Source organism: Hyla sarda, chromosome 8, assembly GCF_029499605.1.
Source record: "Hyla sarda isolate aHylSar1 chromosome 8, aHylSar1.hap1, whole genome shotgun sequence".
In the NCBI taxonomy this organism is placed as follows: domain Eukaryota; kingdom Metazoa; phylum Chordata; class Amphibia; order Anura; family Hylidae; genus Hyla; species Hyla sarda.
In genome coordinates, this window is record NC_079196.1 from 25,877,997 (window position 1) to 25,897,158 (window position 19,162).

At 43.7% G+C, this 19,162-nt stretch overlaps 1 protein-coding gene across 7 annotated transcripts in view; it reads right to left on the reverse strand.

The window, feature by feature from the left end:
- LRP1B (LDL receptor related protein 1B) overlaps positions 1-19,162 on the reverse strand; it is a 1,569,499-nt gene that overhangs the window by 219,656 nt on the left and 1,330,681 nt on the right. For all 7 annotated transcript variants that reach the window (XM_056534716.1, XM_056534714.1, XM_056534720.1 and 4 more), the window contains 3 exons: positions 15,923-16,045; positions 12,432-12,572; positions 10,623-10,810 (listed from right to left, as the gene is read on the reverse strand). In XM_056534716.1, coding sequence (XP_056390691.1) covers positions 10,623-10,810; positions 12,432-12,572; positions 15,923-16,045 — 452 coding nt within the window. The remainder of the gene's footprint in view (positions 1-10,622; positions 10,811-12,431; positions 12,573-15,922; positions 16,046-19,162) is intronic.

Below are 19,162 nucleotides of genomic sequence, written 5' to 3' on the forward strand. Positions count from 1 at the left end.
AGAAATGCAGTCCAGTCAGGTAGGGTCAAGTGCGGAAGGTCCAAGAGTTCCAGAAACTGGGGAAGGTCTCCTGGCATTTTCAGACTCGCTGTAATGTCTCCCGAAGTCACATGCAAAGCGAAAGGGAATCCCCAGTGGTAAGTCATTTGCCGGTCCTGTAGCATACGTAGTAGGGGTCTCAAAAGGGCTCTCTGTCGCAGGGTACGCCTAGACAGGTCTGGGTAGATTTGAAGTCTAGCTCCGTCAAAGTCCACGTCACCTTTTTGGCGTGCTTTCTGCATTATTTGTTCTTTCAGGGTGTACTTATGAATCCTGCAGATGACATCACGTGGACGGGACAGATCTGTGCTGGGGGCTCTAAGCGCCCTATGGACCCTGTCAATTTCGATGGGAGAGTCCGGCGGCCGATCTAGAATCATATTAAATATCCCCACCACAGTATGCAGCAAGTCCGGAGTCCGGGTGGCCTCAGGCAGCCGCCTCAGTCGCACATTATTGCGATGGTTACGGTTCTCAATGTCATCAAGATGATCCGTGAGCGCTAGGTGAGTAGTTCCATGTTTGTGCATAGCTGATTGCATATCCTGGATGGTCTCCAGCACAGATGATTGGAAGTCCTCCAGAGACGTAATGTAATGCAGAGACGTCTTTCTTAACTGGTTGCAGGTCTTGGGGCCACGCATATTTCAGGTCTAGAACCATGGCTGACATATCTGCCTTTGTTGGTAAAAGGGACAATAGTGCCTGAAGTTCTGGATGCCCCTTCAGCAGTGCCACAGCCATTGCAGGGGGAGGCAGGTCAGTAGAGTGCAAGCCTTCAGCAGCATGTGGAGTTGCAGGGGCCGGTAGTTGTTGCAGGGGCTGTAAGGAGGGAGAGCTCCTCAAGGTGGTCTCGGCTGCTAAACGTGCATTAGGTCCCTGTGCATTCATGGCCAATGAGTGTGAGGGGTCAGGGGACTGTACGCTTCTCAGGGGTCCAGGAGCTTGTGATGGTTGTGGGGGCGCAGGAGCCGACCCCCCAGGCAAAGGGACAGGGGTCAGACTCTCAATGGCCAGCTCTCCCTCAGATGAGGAGTGACATAGTCCAGGGGAGGTCGGGGGACTCCGGAATATGGAGGGAATGCTTTGTGAGGGGGATGGGGCCCCTCCCGTGCATGGTGGAGGAGGAGTAGGGTTGTTGGGCAATGGTGGAGAGCGGCTGCACGGGCGCCCCTGTCACTCATCCCACCCCGACATACCGTAACTGACCGCCAAGGCCCTCTCTTCAGCAGCTGCAGAGGGGGATCGCAGGGTCCGTGAGTGTTCTTGGCCGTTCACAGCGAAGCTGCCATGTGTGCCACTCACGCGACTCGCCTGTACCCTCCGAGGGGAGAGTCCCGGTGACGCTGCCTCTTCGCTGGGTGCTGGTAAGGACCTCCGTGTGTCCGCTCCTCTCGTCGGGAGGTTCAATAGCGCCGGCAGAGGTTGCCTTGTTGGTCCGGCGGCAGCTCCAACCTCCCTTCGCTGTGTGGACTGAGCGGGAGGTGGGGCAGACGCGCTCTCCTCCTGTGGTGCCCGCGCCATCTTGGAGAGCCCGGCCATCTCGTTCCGGCTCTCCTCCAGCTCCTGCAGCAGTGCGAAAATGGGGACCGTCTGCTGCTGCGGTGGTCCCTGCTTCTTTCTCTGCCTCCCCGATCTCCTTGTGCCCATGGAGGTGGTGTAAATCGCCCGGAAAAGTGCCTTGTAGACGGAGCTCTGTAGTCCCACGTCCGCTCACTCACATGGCTAGCCATGCCCCCCCTAAAGTTTTTATTTTACTGAAAGCTTTTAAAATAAACATAAAGTACAGAGGACAAAATAAATAAAACTACCATGTTATCAATAAAAACATTATGCTATGCATATATATATATATATATATATATATATATATATATATATATATATATATTTACGTACAGTAGGTGGCCACAAACAAACACACACATATAGTATAACTATCTCCCAACAGAGTACAGTGACCCCCCGACCTACGATGGCCCCGACATACGATCATTTCAACATACGATTGCCTCTCACAGTTGTGTGGAAATTTTATAAAAAAACTACTTGTCCACGGGACTAAAATGGAGCAAAATCTACTTGTCCCTCATGACGATCCACTTGTCCGGGCCAATTTTCGCTTTTACGCTCTAGTTTTTTCCTCCTCGCCCAATAATAGCCATAACTACCTACTATAATGATACCTTTTAATTTTTCAATAACATATTCTCCGAACCAAAAAAATATATAAATATATATTAAGGGAAGTGAAATTGAAATAGTAAAAGATAATTTTGCAGATTTGGTGATTTTTCTTTTCTGCGCCATTTACCTTGTGGTTGAGGTAACATGTTAGTTTTATACTTTAGGCGCCTGATTCCAGCAATACCAGATTTGTATCGTTTACGTCATGTTTTACTAATTCTGGACTTTTCTAATTTTTTTTAATTGCCATTTTTTAACCCCTGCAGCTTTATTTTTTTTCCGCATACCAGGCTGTATGAGGGCTCATTTTTTGCGCCATAATCTGTTTTTTGTATCGGTACCATTTTGGTATTGATCTGACTTTTTAATCGCTTTTTAACTTTATTTTTTTCTGGTATATTATAAAAATTTCAAATCTGTGGTTTGGTATTTTTTTTACATTTACCGTACGGGATACATAATGTCATATTTTAATAGGTTGTACAATTACGCACGAAGCGATACCAAATATGTTTATTTTTATTATGTTTGCATGTTTTTATACAGGAAAAGGGGGTGATTTGAACTTTTAACATGGAAGGGGTTAATGCAGCGGTCTTCAAACTGTGGCCCCCCAGATGTTGCAAAACTACAACTCCCAGCATGCCCGGACAGCCAACTGCTGTCCTGGCATGCTGGGAATTGTAGTTTTGTAACATCTGGAGGGGCACAGTTTGAAGACCACTGGGTTAATATGTGTCTTTCAAACTTTTATTAAAACTTTTATTTATTATTATTATTATTATTATTATTATTTTTTGACACTTTATTAGACTTATGAGGAATCATTAGATTCCTCAGACAGATGAATAGAGTTCTATTGAACTCTATTAATCTGTGAGCGTTGTGATCCATTGATAGAGCCTGGTCCAGCCTGGCTCTATCAATGACAGAGCTGGGACTGCAGGAAGCAGAGGTAAGTCCTCCGGCTACCTCTATAGTGGATCGCCCCCCTGCGATCGCGCTGCGGGGGCACGATCCACCCCACTAGCCCACCAGGGAGTGTTCACATCTCCATTTAGACGCTGCTGTCAGCTTTGACAGCGGCGATCTAAAGGCTTAATAGCCAGCCGCGGCGATCGCCGCATGCTGGCTATTAGCGGCGGCCCCCGGCTACTGAGAACAGCCGGGGGCTGCAGAGTATGGAGCGGGCAGGAGTCCCGAGCCCGCTCCATACTCCCCTGTGAGCGCCGCAAGCATCTCCCCGTGCAGACGTGCGGGGAGTGAAGGCAGAGGACGCAGGTCTGCACGGGGAGAAATGAGCCATGCCCCCTCATCTCCCCCCGCACGTCTGCAGAGCAGGGGAGAGAAGACGAATACACAGCTTCTCATATCCCCTGCGCTGCTTCCGAGGACACAGGCTGCAGAGTATGGAGCGGGCAGGAGTCGGCAGCCCGCTCCATACAGACTGCAGATCCGCCGCACTTGTCAGGTCCGGCCCTGCTTGCCCGAAGCCGGGCTAAGGGCCGGACAAATTCACCTGCCCGGCGCCCAAAACTGCTAGTCCCGGTTGTCGGGCGATAGAAATTTCACATCCCTGCTCTCAGAGTCCATCGCATGTTGAAGGCAGCATCAACATACAATGCTTTTGTATGTCGGGGCCATCGCATAAACAGCTATCCGGCAGCGCAGACTGCTTCAGCTGCCCCCGGATAGCCGTTTACGGTGCCCCGTGTTGTCCGCTGACGATCACTTACCTGTCCTCGGGGCTCCGGCGCGTCCTCTTCGGGTTCCCCTGCATCGTCGGCGCTCTCCATCGTCGCCATCACGTTGCTGCGCACGCCGTCCCATCATCCAATAGGTGCGGCATGCATAGCGACGTGATGGCGGCGACGGAGTGCGAGGATGCCGGTGAAGCAGAGGCCTTGCCGGAGCGTCGGGGACACCCCGAGGACGCGGCGACAGCGATGGAGGGCGACATCCAGGGCAGCGGTGACGAGCAGTGATGGTCCGGAGCGGCGGGGACAACCTCCAATACCAGTACAACCTCCAATACCAGTGGTCTTCAACCTGCGGACCTCCAGATGTTGCAAAACTACAACTTCCATGCTGGGTGTTGTAGTTTTGCAACATCTGGAGGTCTGCAGGTTGTACACCACTGTCCTATACTTTACATTGCACGGATCCCTCAACATACGATGGTTTCAACATACGATGGTTTCAACAAACGATGGTCCATTTGGAACGGATTACCATCGTATGTTGAGGGACCACTGTATAACAAAATAATATTTATTTTCTAAGATGAGCAGCTTAGGAGATAAGCATGAAGCAAATTTATAAATAATTATGCTAACAAAAAGATTGTATGCAGCTCCTATACGGACAAACAAACCCTGACTGTAGTGTGCTCCGGTAGCCATTAGCTATTATTTGAACATGACCCCTTCCTGTTACCAACCTACAAACATTAGAAGTGATGGCAGAGGGAGTGGGGTAACACAAGAATGCAGGATCAGACTACACACTGGGTTTGTTTGTAGTCTGTATCTATGGAAACACATTGGTCTGCACAAGAGCTGTATGCCCTAAATCAAAACACCTAATCAAAACTATTTGCAAAATTTTTTTTTTTACCTCATTTCAGTACCATTGCAGCAACCAAAATGTTTACAAAAAATACATATCCTTAACCTTAAAGGGGTATTCCGGCCCTATAACATCTTATCCCCTATCCAAAGGATAGGGGATAAGATGTCTGATCGCGGGGGTCTCACCGCTTGGGACCCCCCGCAATTTCTCATGTAGCACCCACCTATGGGAGCTGCACGCCAGCGCTGGAGGCTCCGAGTCTGAAGCTTTAGGACTACGGGACCGGAGTATTGTGATGCCACGCCCCCTCCCATAGACTTGCATTGAGGGGGCAGGGCATGATGTCACACAGGGTGGAGTCATGATGTCACGATACTCCGACCCCATAGTTGTGAGGCTTCAGTCTCGGAGCCTCCAGTGCTGGCGTGCAGCTCACACAGGTGGGTGCTGCATGAGAGATTGCGGGGGTCCCCAGTGGCAGGACCCCCGCGATCAGACCTCTTATCCCCTATCCTAGCTTTGATCGCTGCGTCTGAAGGGTTAATACAGGGCATCACCGCGATCGGTGATGACCTGTATTAGCCGCGGGTCCCGGCCATTGATGGCCGCAGGGACCGACCCCATAGGTGTGTGTATTCGCCATATAAGACGCACCAACTCCCCCCCCCCCCCCCCCAGTTTTTGGGAAGAAAAAGTGCGTCTTATACGGCGAAAAATACGGTAAATGGTCTTGGAACCCTTATTATTGTATAAATGGAGTAGTGTATGGATCAAACTGCATGCTATAGCCATGAAGACACATAGAACCGCAGAGAATGTGTAAATCTGCAGACCCAAACTGTATGAGATTCATTTATTTATTTTTAATCAAGACTAAAGATGAAGGCGTCAATTTAGCAAGAATTGTGTGATTTGATCCAGCAGAAATTAGATTTGGTCTAAGTGTTTTGTGATTCATTTTGGATATATTTTGTCTTTTGATAAGAGTCCGTGCTGGTATTTTATGTTTGTGATTGCAGAAAAATCAGGGCATTTCCTTTCCAAAGCAGAATCCACAAACAATTCAGATTAAGCTGAATCGGACCTGAAATGAATCAGGAGTTGTGCTCTTCTCTACACAAAAGTTGCTTTATTTTAATACACATTTTTTTAAGCTGCATAAAACAGCATTGTGTTAAGAAATATAGTTTTGTAACCGTTTGAAAGCTGCACATTTAAGACAACTGGTTGGTAAAAACAACTTGCAAAAGTTTACATACCCTTTAATTTGAAGCGTCAGATTCAGCCTTCCGGCCGTCTACTTCAATAGATCATTAAATATTGATGTGACATTTTTAATGGTTGCCCCCTAGGTGTCGTACAATAAGTAATAACCACCAGTGACATTTTTTAAGCTTTATTTAAAAATAGATAATAAACAATCTGACAAAGTAAAAAAAAAAAAAAAAAATCTTGTTCGGCTGGATTGTTTTGTTTACTGTCTCACACAACGTGACATTTGAGCACAAAATAAGACAGAGCCTTCGGCAAACCCGAAAACTACAACAAGCACAAAAAACCCACGGTGACTTTGAGCAATTTGTTACAGCCGTACTGGTTTTCATCCTTTAGAATTTTTTTCCCAATTGGTTACATGGTGAATCAGCTTCTTGAGAACGATAGATAACCTTTACAAGCATTTATTCAGTAAGTCGGGAGATGGGGGGGAGGGGGGGCAGTAAATACTTTAACAACAAATGATTGTGAGAGACTATTAAGAGGTTTATGGATGTCATTGCCCGGTTGAAGTGCTCCATTTCGCTGCTAAGTCTCAACCTAAAGCCGGACAAGACAATTGTCTAAGTCATTCACTTCTAATGTAGTTGGTTCTACAAAAAGGATGCCGAACCTGTAATTTTTACTAATACTCACAAAAATATCTTTATTGTGGGCAAAACATTTATTTTATGATACAGAGCTCCAAATTTCCTACATAGACATAAGAAAGGTAGGTTAGTCTTATCAATGGACATCTAAGGAAACAGGCATTTTTTCTGGGGTGGTTCCTTTGCCAGGTAGGCAAGGTGTAATATCACTTCTATGCATTATAAGACTAAGTTCATACTGTACAAAAATAAGGAAAAAAAATCTACATTAGCATTTTGAGTTTTTTATCTATCATTCTTTTCTCTAAGCAAATTATGCCCATTTTTTCGGATTACGAAAAAAAAATAAAAAAACAGGGAAACCTGAAACCCCCAGCATAAGTAAAATACTCTCATATTTCTCATAGTTATTATACTACTACTACTTATTATTATTATTATTATTATTATTATTATAACATGGGTTCTCATATATGATATTGTTAAACTTTTTGGTAATATATATATATATATATATATATATATATATATATATATATAAAATGCAAAATCATCTGTAGTTGCAGTATCTTGTAATACCTTCTTTATTGGACTAACAAGATTTGTTAGTCCAATAAATCTTGTTAGTCCAATAAAAAAGGTATTACAAGATACTGCAACTACCGATGACTTTGCATTTTGCATCACTGGACTAATACAGCTACTCCTAACTACTCTTTTATATATATATATATATATATATATATATATATATATATATATATATATATATATTTTATGATATTTCATCAAAATTAAGTGAAATATTATGTTTCACCAAGGTTCTGGGATATAAATTCATACACTGAGCTCCATATTAAGGATATGTTCAGAAAATATTAAATATTTTGTAAATGCACGTATCTGCGATCCATTAAAATAAAATAAAAAATTCTAATTTTATTACTTAATATGCCAAATGCCAATTCATGTATATTAAAAATATGCCCCTATTTTTGCGCAGTGTGAGCATAGCCTAAATATTAATGCAGGGACCTCTTTGGTTTCCTCTAGTGGTGAATAGATAACCAGAAAACCTGAAAATCAGACCACAAAAGGAATGGGAAGCTGGTGTCGCAGCGAGAGGTCTGAGCTCCCATTGTCAGCTAGCAGTCATATCTCGAATAGCAACCCAGCAGCTGTGATTGATCGGTTCACTTGGTCATCCACTTCATCCCAAGTGACATCCGACACACCCAGTACAATCGGTGGGTTCCTCAGACTCAACCCTCAATTTGCATGGCCCTCATGCTGCTGCTGCCACCTCAAGGTTCTCTCATTTTGCTGCCATGTGACATGTGACTCATTGGTCCTTTGTACCCACACGCCAGGGCCCGGGAAACTAAAACTTGAGAGTTAAAATTTCAAAATCCTCAATTTAAATTTCAAAATCTTAAATTTAAATTTCGAAATCTTAAATTTCAATAGTCTCCTCATGCTTTTGCCAACTCCAGGCTGTGCCATTCAGGCACTATATGGTCTCCTCATGCTTCAGCCACCTCTAGGTTGTGCCATTCAGCCACTATAGGGTCTCCTCATGATTCAGCCACCTCCAGGCTGTGTCATTCAGCCAATATATGGTTTACTGATGCTGCTGGGCCTAAACAAATTTATGGTAGCTACGATAAATATTCAATTTAAATTTCAAAATTCATCTTTTAATCTTAGGGATTGTGAAGCACTAGTGGCTACTCATGCTTTTGCCAGCTCCAGGCTGTGCCATTCAGACACTATATGGTCTCTTCATGCTTCAGCCAACTTCAGGCTGTGCCATTCATACACTATATGGTTTACTCATGCTGCCACAAACTCCAGGCAGTCATTCAATCACTATATGGTCTCCTCATACTGATGCCACCTCCAGGCTCTGTCATTGTGCAGCCATGTGACATGTGGCTCCCTGTTTGATTTTGTCCTTTGTACCCACACGCTAAGGCCTGGGACACTAAAACCTGGGCGTTAAAATTTAAATTTTAAATTCCTCAATTTCAATATCAAAATCTTAAATTTAAATTAAAAAATCTTAAATTTCAATGGTCTCCTCATGCTTCTGCCAACCACAGACTGTGCCATTAAGACACTATATAGTCTCATCTTGGTTCAGCCACCTCTAGGCTGTGCCATTCAGCCACTATAGGTTCTCCTCATGATTCAGTCACCTCCAGGCTGTGCCATTCATAAAATATGTGGTTTACTGATGCTGCTGGGCCTGGGCCAAAATTTTTTTACTGTAGCACTAGCTACCATAAATCTTCAATTTAAATTTCAAAATTCATATTTTAATCTTAGGGATTGTGAAGCCCTAGTGTCTACTCATGCTGCTGCCAGCTTCAGGCTGTGTCAATCAGCAACTATATGGTCTCCTCATGCTGCCAACACCTCCACGCTGTGTCATTCAGCCACTATATGGTCTCCTCATGTTGCCAACACCTCCACGCTGTGTCATTTAGCCACTATTTTGTCTCCTCATGCTTCAGTCACATCCACGCTGTGTCATTTAGCCACTATATGGTCTCCTCATGCTGCCAACACCTCCACGCTGTGTCATTCAGCCACTTTATGGTCTCATTATGCTTCCAACACCTCCACGCTGTGCCATTCAGTCACTATATGGTGTCCTCATGCTGCCAACACCTTCACGCTATGTCATTCAGCCACTATATGGTCTCCTCATACTGATGCCACCTCCAGGCTCTTTCATTGTGCTGCTCTGCGGCAGTGATTCTAATAGCAATGCCTGTAATATGAATGTCATACTGAATAACAGTATTATTTCACTACCCCAGCACACTCCATGTGCATGTTAGAACAAAGCAAAGTGTTCTACACCCCTATTGAGGCTCTCTGTAGGCCAGAAATAGCCATTTTTAAAATAGATTTGGCGCTAATAAATTCGACCCAAAACTAATTTTTTTCAGAAAATTCGGGAATCGTCCGAATCAAATTTTTCAAAAGTTCGCTCATCTCTGTTCAGCATCAAAGTCTTGTTCCAAAAAAAATGGGTAAAAAAAACTCTCAATTACAGCAGATAGGCTAAAAAACACTCCATTCTCAAAAAAGAAGTTAAAACATTCCATTCCAAAAAAAAAAAAGGAAAGGTTAGAAATATTCAATTCCAGAAAATAGGATAAAAACATTCCATTCCAAAAATAGGTTAAACACATCCCACAAAAAAATTGGTTAAAACACCATTCCACAAAATTGGTTAAAAACATTTCATGCTACCAAAATAGGTTAAAAATACTCTATTCCACGAAAATAGGATAAAAATACTCTATTCCACGAAAATAGGTTAAAAATACTCTATTCCACGAAAATAGGTTAAAAATACTCTATTCCACAAAACATAATTTTTTATTCCATTAAAGTCAATACAGTGTGCACAGCATTAATAAAAAGAGAAAAAACTACTTGGATCTTAGTCATTGCACCTCCACCCATCTGGAAACCCTACCACAAGGTCTATTCAGGTAGGCTGTGATCCTAATATGTACAGAGTGTACCATTGTGATACATGGGAATTAAATGTTCTCATTTGGCCTTTTTATATCTTAGCTATTGTGGGTACTAAAGGCCCTACTGAAATGACTATGGCTTAGCTGCAATACCAGGCACAACCTGAGAACAGACAAGGCACTATTTTGCTTTTATTTAGACTTATTATACCATGCGCAATCCATACCAAACATTTCCTTCAAGACTGATATACATTGGCTATTTAGACAATATATTTTATGAAGCTAATGCATTAATGCTTTCGGAGCTTCATATGTAAGATAACCAATAATTTTGACAAAGTGCGCCATTGCTTACACGCCCATAAGATAAAAAAGGCCGGTTTCACTGACAGCAAATTAATCCCATGAATAATTCATCCCTACGTGTTCTTCCGACATAATCTTATAAATATTGACTACTAACCTTGTATCCAACTGGGAGATCTTGACAGTCTTGGGAGCAACCACTGACTCTTTTACTTAAACATTCATTTAGATGGCAGCCTCTCTCATCAGATCCATCTCCACAGTCATCCGTGGTGTCACAAAGAACTCCCTCAGGTACACATTTTCCATTTTTACATATAAAAGATGAGCTGTTGCACGACTGTTCTGGAAATAAAGAAGAGTAAAATGTCTCAAGAAAATACCAACATTAGCATTAGGGACTGAGACGCTGCATGAAACGCAATTGTGGAGTCTGATTATTCACTTATTAAAAAAGATGGTCCTTTATTTTACTTCCTTAAGTCTTGCTGGCGGCTGTAAATGGAGATCACTGGAGAACTGCAAAGTGAAATTGCTGTCGGGTAATTCTCTAGAAAGCAAGGTGAAGGAAACATTACATTTTTACCGGCCTGAAAAGCTTCCACTTGAACTTATTATATCTTAATGATCGAGCCGCGCAAAACAAAATCATTTAGTTATGGAATCGGAGAATATCATGTTGCTTGTGTAAGAGATTCTAGCAGAGCATGCATCTACTACCTCGGTATTTGCGGGTGAGGACTTTATTTGATGGCACGGACATGACAGATAGCATAACATGGCTATAGTTTTAAGAGGACAGCTGACTGATTTAACCACTATTAGCTTGTAAAACCTATTGAATGTACTTCACACCTGAACAGCACTAGGTGTACATGCACGCCCTGGTCGCAGTCTGGGTGCATGAAGTGTACTCACGAGCTGAGGGCACTTCATGCCCGATGAGTAACAGCTGCTACAATCAAATATGAAAACAAAATCTTGCACATATACACAATGTATGAATATACCATACAGTGGGTGTGAATTTGCACTGGTGTTTGGGTAAAAATTGTCACTGATTTATTTGTCAAAATATAGCACCTCCTAGGAGATAGAACCACCTAGTATATGGCAACACAGAGGACATAGCACTAATTAGTAAAATAGAACCACCTAGGACTTAGTACCACCTAAGAAATAGAACCACGTAGGACATAGCACCATCTCAGACATGAAACCACCAAGGTTATAGCACTTCCTAGGAAATAGAACCACCTAGTATATGGCAATACAGAGGACATAGCACCACCTAGAAAATAGAACAACCTAGGACATAGCACCACCTAGGACATAGTATCACTTAGGGCATAGAACTACCTAGGAAAGGACCCCATCTAGGATATAACATCACATAGGACCACCAAGAACCACCAAGGACAGAGCACCACCAAGGACATAGAACCCCCTAGAAAACAGCACCACCTGGGATAAAGCACCTCATTTTGAAGCATAGAACCCCTCATTTATTTTTGTTCACCAAATGAGGCCAAAAAAAGCAAGGGCTCATGTACCATAGTGCCTGACCAAGCAACTGTCTGTTATGGGGCCCTTGGAGGGAGGGCCCGTGCTAATTTGTCTAATTCCTCAATTGGTAAGAAACTGCAAAACTAAATAAATTAATGGCAAAATTAGATGCCATAATAGGAGGCCAATTTCCATATTTGCTACAGGGACCATTTCTTCTATTTATGCCACTCCCTAGTAAGACTTTTTACTTCTATTTATGTCATTAGAGCAATAAGTAAATGACCCTCCATCCCACCCATAAAATAAGTAGGGAGAACTATTTGGTCCGGACTGACCACAGAGAAGTGGCCATGTAAATTAGTGTTCTGACATGTCAGCAAATATTACAGTCAGTAATACTGATTATATTGTGGTTTATATTACTCTACAGTACTAGAAATACTCTTACTCCACATACCAGCATTCAGGCATTTCCTATTCAGGGGTGCTTCATCCGAGCCATCAGGGCAGTCATAGTCCCCATCACATTGCCACTGAAAATTCAGCAAGCAGCGTCCATCGGCACAGATAAACTCATCCGGGGCGCATTGGCGGTAACCTAAAATATGAGCAAAGTGATAACAATAAAAACATTAAAGAGATTTACCATGATGCACAACCAAGTATTGTAAGAAAACCTCCAAAGTAGACTGAGATATGAGCGGAAGATGATCCATCGGTAATTTAAGGGGTTATCCAGGAAAAAACTATTTATTTTTATATATATATATATATATATATATATATATATATATATATATATATATATATACTGGCTCCAGAAAGTTAAACAGATTTGTAAATTACTTCTATAAGAAAATCTTAATCCTTTCAGTACTTATGAGCTTCTGAAATAAAGGTTGTTCTTTTCTGTCTAAGTGCTCTCTGATGACACGTGTCTCAGGAACCGCCCAGTTTAGAAGAGGTTTACTATGGGGATTTGCTTCTAAACTGGGCGGCTCCCGAGACACGTGTCATCAGAGAGCACTTAGAAAAGAACAACTGAACCTCAGAAGCACTGAATAAGTACTGAATGGATTTTTTAATAGAAGTAATTTACAAATCTGTTTAACTTTCTGGAGCCAGTTGATATATAAAAAAAAGTTTTTTCCTGGAATACCCCTTTAAAGGAGTAGTCCAGTGGTGACTCAGTGGTGAGCAACTTATCCCCTATCCTAAGGATAGGGGATAAGTTGCAGATCGTGGGGGGTCCGACCACTGGGGCCCCCTGCGATCTCCTGTACGCAGCCCCGACAGCCCGCGGGAAGGGAGCGTTTCGACCTCCGCACGAGGCGGCGGCCGACACGCCCCCTCAATACAACTCTATGGCAGAGCCGAAGCGCTGCCTTCGGCAATCTCCGGCTCTGCCATTGAGATGTATTGAGGGGGCGTGTCGGCCGCCGCTTCGTGCGGGGGTCGACACCCGCTATCTGGCCGGAGAGCCGGGGCCCTGTACAGAGAGATCGCAGGGGGCCCCAGCGGTCGGACCCCCCGCGATCTCAAACTTATCCCCTATCCTTAGGATAGGGGATACGTTTTTCACCACTGGACTACCCCTTTAAGAACAAAGGAAAGAGTCGAAATGTGACATTTATCTTGAAGTGAAATGTAAATAATCCATAGAAGACAAGAACCATTAGAGAAGCAATCACAGAGGATGGTATAAAAGGCACAATAATCCTCTATCCCAATCACACCGGCTGATGACTCCGATCGTTCACGGTGACCGGGAGATATTATGAGCTGTCAATCTCCGGCACTACGCCTGAATAACCTGTCCTTATTGTAATGCCAAGATAATTGCGGGTATAAGTGCTGCAGCCATTTCCTACATTTGATTTGGACAGGAAAAGCCATACGAGTGACAATATATATGTATTCATATTAGTCTTATCATGTATTTCCACAGATCAAGCAAATGTCATTAGAACTTCAAGGTTTTGTTCTTTTAACTTTTTTCTATATGTTTACCGTTTTGGGCATTGGACATGTCTTCCCGCTGTGTTTGGTTATAAGTGCAATGCTTTATCTTCTCAGATCTGTTCTGCATATAATAAGGTTATGCTATGTATCTCGTACTGGGTGACAGCCTATAGTATTATCATAGCTGGCCTAAGACTGGGTGGTTATATCCCCCTGATTATACTTAGTACAATAAATATAGGAACATTTCATCTATATACACATAGTAGTAGTAAGGCACAGTTATAAATGACAGATACTTTTAAATAGAGCAGATCAAAGTACAGTACTAGTGAGAATAAGGTAAGAACTACATAAAGTGCAAACACTATTTAACATCGCCCAGAAGGACACGGAATAGTGCACAATAGATTGCCCTTTTGAGGTGGGGCAACAACAATAAACATTTGAAAATTCTGTCTGGTTGCACAGTCCCCCCACCAATTCCTAGATAGAACCGGGAGAAGCACTAGGCTAGACACTTCTCCCTTCAGCTCCCTGTGATCTCTGTCTCCCTGCACGAGACAGTCCCCATAGAATTACAATGGCGCTCCTGTCCTACAGCAAAATAAAAAAAGGAAGCAAGCTTGAAAGAGAAGCACTCAGCACTCATCTGACAATCGGTGGTGGTGGTGGTGTAGGGGGGGGGGGGGGGTTCTGAACACCCAAATCCAGACCAATCAAACCGTTTGACACGTCTTTAGAACATGTCAAATTCTTTTTTAGGTGACAATGATAGTTTAAAGGTTACTTGTATGTAGTTGCATCCTGTGGCGGTCCAAACCCCAAGTGTTAATTTCATTAGGATCATTGGCACTTTTGTTAGTAAATTTTGCCCAGGTAACCCTGATTATAGCCCAGAGCTGTATTCACAATCCTGCTATTTGTTAAGGAAAATATTCCACAAACCTGATGTCCTATATACCCCTAATAGCTTTGTTGTGCTCCTGTAATACAGTGATAACCGAGGTTTAGTTAAAGCGCTACTGTCATTGTAAATCATGTCAAAAGTTCCAATCGGTGTTGCAGCGGATCCCCTGCAATAAGACATCTTATCCCCTATCCTTTGAAGTACCACTTTAAGTAAGTTAAGTAATGTAGACAAAAAGAAAGGCATGTACGTGCACTCACTGCTCAGCAGAGACAGGTTGATGTGGAAGTCCGGTACACGGGGAGCTGGATCACAGCATCAGCGCAGGTGTTGTGGTGCTCGGAGGCTACGCCGGCAGTTTCACACGTGAATGCGTGCTTCTTCCGGCCTCCTCGGCCGGAAGAAGCACGCATTCACGTGTGAAACTGCTGGCGTAGCCTCCGAGCGCCACATCACCTGAGCTTATGCTATGATCCAGCTCCCCGTGAACAGGGCTTCCACATCGACCTGTCTTCGTTGAGCCGTGAGTGCACGTACATGCTTTTCTTTTTGTCTATATCTGATGCTTCATATTTTCGTATGTGCACCAAGCAGGAGATCCCAATATAGATTGCCGAGACTGCGCTGCATCCTAGACAAGGTGAAGTCGTCTCTCGTGTGCCATCTCTTTTCTCGCCCTATCACTATTTAAGTGAAGTAATGTCTCCAACATCAGGTTTGTGCAGTTTATATGCAGACAAGATTCCAGCTCTGAAGTCTTTAATGTTGTGAATGCAGCTCTGGAGTAAAATGGAGACTGTTACTCAAGTACAAGATATCTAGATATCAGGGGCTGTAGATGTGGCTAGAGTGACAAGCTTTACAATGTACAGATGAAGCAGAGTTGATTTGATTTATTTATTTAAGCGCTATGGTTTCTTTGTATTCCTCTTTATACACTTGTGCATGTCCCACCTCAGTGTATAGAATACGCATTTTAATCTCACTTTTTAATCCTCTCCATGAACTGAAAGACAACGTTTTTTCATGACCTATACATACCGTATTTTATTGTGATTGCTGGCAAAATGACTTACCACATTCCAAAGATTCATCAGAGCCGTCTCCGCAGTCGTCATCGTGGTCACATAGGAACTGCTTAGGGATGCAGATTTTGTTGTTGCACATAAAAGCGTTTTCATCACAGGTAGTAACAGGAGCTGGAAATATATGAAGAATATAAAAATAAAGCATGGCTGCAAATCACATTCATGGCTTCTACAGTCAGGCTTTGGACTAAGTAGGATACAGTATATCTGTATGGCACAGGTCAGCTCCCTGTGGGATGATCAGAACTGAGAAGTCTATGAGAAATGTATAAGAGCCAGGTGTACAGGGTAGGATCTCTCTCTCTCCCTCTCTCTCTCTCTCTCTCTCTCTCTCTCATTCTCTCTCTCTCTCTCTCTCATTCTCTCTCTCATTCTCTCTCTCTCTCTCTCCCTCTCTCTCTCATTCTCTCTCTCATTCTCTCTCTCCTTATCTTCCTCTCTCTCTCTCTCTCTCTCTCTCGCTCTCTCTCTCTCCTTATCTTCCTCTCTCTCTCTCTCTCTCTCTCTCTCTCTCTCTCTCTCTCTCTCTCCTTATCCTCTCTCTCTCTCCTTATCTTCTCTCTCTCTCTCTCTCTCCTTATCTCCCCCCCCTTTCTCTCTCTCTCTCTCTCTCTCTCTCTCTCTCTCTCTCTCTCTCTCTCTCTCTCTCTCTCTCTCCTTATCTTCCTCTCTCTCTCCCTCTTTCTCTCTCTCTCTCTCTCATTTATTTTTTTCTAACAATAATGAAAGTAGACATTGTATATGCCAGTTAGAATAATGTTACTGATCCGTTTTGTCCCTATCTCTATGTTATGACCTTGTACATTGATTTGTCTATAATCACCTGTCGTACTGAAAACCATACATTGACAGATTATCTTTAAGGGAATAAATATACAACTTAGATAACCCCATGATCTATGTCTGGAGTGATATTTCAGTCATATATACTGTAACTGATTACTAGATCTTCCTTATGTACAAAACAACCCTGATTTGCGAGATAGGTGTTGGTCCCAGGGATGGGACCATCATTTATCAATTGTAAATGGCATATCTTGTAGATAGGCCTTAGATGTTGGAATAGGAAAACCCCTTATAAGGCAAAGCAACCTACTGTCTGAGAATCATACTGCTGTAACTCAGCTATGAACGTTCTCTGTTGGACATGTTAGAAACTCTCACAACCCCTTAACACATAGTTCTTCCTTGTAGGTCTGTAGCAAAGGTAGAATAGACAGAAGATGTCATGAAGAGGAGAGAAGGGATGCCATTCCAAAGGTTTGAGAATCACTGTTATTATCATGATAGACGGTGACGTGTATCAAAAAGCGATTCTTCTTTGAGGCTAATGTGTCTGTTGCTCCAAACCCACCAGCCATTCTATAATAAATAGTCTCACCCAAGCCCCCTACAAATTGATGGTCCTGTATGATATTGGAGCTAAACAACACAGTTTGGGATTGGAGAATTGTATGCATAATATATATATATATATATATATATATATATATATATATATATATACTTGTGATTTAAGATTTTTGATACTGGGAGATGTTTTTGTTCTATTAGTCATTGTGATTAGAGATGAGCGAATCGAATCTGATGAATCCGAATTTGTGACGAATTTCAGGAAAAATTTGCTTTGCAATGAATCCAAATATCACAGCGATTCGATCACATGAATCACTTCATTAAACTCCATTTAGTGCAGTCCAGGGTCCAGGGCATCTAAAATGGTGGTTGCACATGTCAGGACACGGGGTAAGGAACTATGGGAAGGCGGCAAGTCGGGTAGGCAGGATGAATCACATGCAACATGCAGCCTATCAGCAGGCAGCCACCCCTGTGATGTCACAGCCCTATATAGTCGGCAGCCGTCTTTGGGCCAGTCACATCAGCATTTTATTGCAAAGAGAGAGAGAGGGGCAGAGAGCAGTGTGTGTTGCACAGAAAAGCATTTTTACAGCAGCAATTCACCTCAAGCCCAAATCCAGTCTTAAGTGCCAGGAGGTAACCAGAGGAGTGGCCTAAATTCATCAGGCGCAATCAGAGGTCGCAGCAGACTATGGGTGAGTGGCATCAGGAGTTGCAGCAAGAGGCCTGAGCTCCCAGTATCAGCTAGCGGTCGTGTCTTCACCAGCAACCCATCTGATGTCATCAATTGGTTAATCCGGTCATCCACCTCATCACAAGTGACATCTGACACCCCCAGTCAACAGTCGGTGAGTTCCTCAGACACAACCCTCAGTTGGCATGGCCCGGGAGCAGTCCCTGTCCTCCCATTGCCTCTGTCCTATGCTGTTCCCTCCCCCACAGAAGTATTGTATGCTGTGGGTTTAACTCCACTATTTAGTTAGGACGGTCTACTAGAAGAAAGTCAGCAGGTACTGCCCAGCCAAGAAGTGGAAGAGACATCCGCCACTTCCTCCGCTAAGCGGGCAAGTAGTGATGAGGAGAGTGAGGTGGGAGCTGGTGTTACGAGAGTTCAGGCTCCTGAAGTTGAGGAACCTGAGGAGGACATCAGTGATGTGCAGACACAACTCAATGATGATGAAGCTGATCGCACTTGGGAGCCGGATGAAGAAGGAGCTTTATCATCATCAGAAGAAGAGGGTGTCAGGTTGCCCGTGAGGCAGCAGCTAAGCCAGCAAGTTGGCACATGTGGGAAGTCTGGAGCCAAACGTGCCTGGGGAAGACCACCTGCTTCGGGGCTGCCTACCTTCCTGGGAAGTAGTGGAACAGGGGTTCCTGGAGTCAGCGTCAGTAGCAGTCAATCATTGCGGACTGTTGGGGGGGAAATCAGCTACTCAGCGATGTGGCAGTTTTTTATCAAGCATCCGGAGGATGTTAACCTGGCCACATGCAAGATGTGTCAGCAGAAGTTGAAGCGTGGCCAGGGTCCCAATGTTTGCACCACGGCCCTGTGTCAACATATGCAGCATCACCATAAAGCAGCCTGGGAGAACCGTGACTCCGATGCAGTGGTCCAGTGTGCTGTTCACCCAGTAGCACGCCGATCCCTGTTTCAGCCAACCAAGGCTCCACCACCCCAGCCGAAGGGAGCTGTCTGTCATACCCATGTTCTGTAGCTCCAGATGCTCCTTCTCCTCCTACTTCGAGTCAGTCATTCCGCCAACAATCCGTCGGCGAAGCCATGTCCAAGATACAACTGTATGCACCCACTCATCCAATGGCGCAGAAGCTGAATGTGCTGGTGCTGCAGCACTTCCCTTTTCAAGTGAT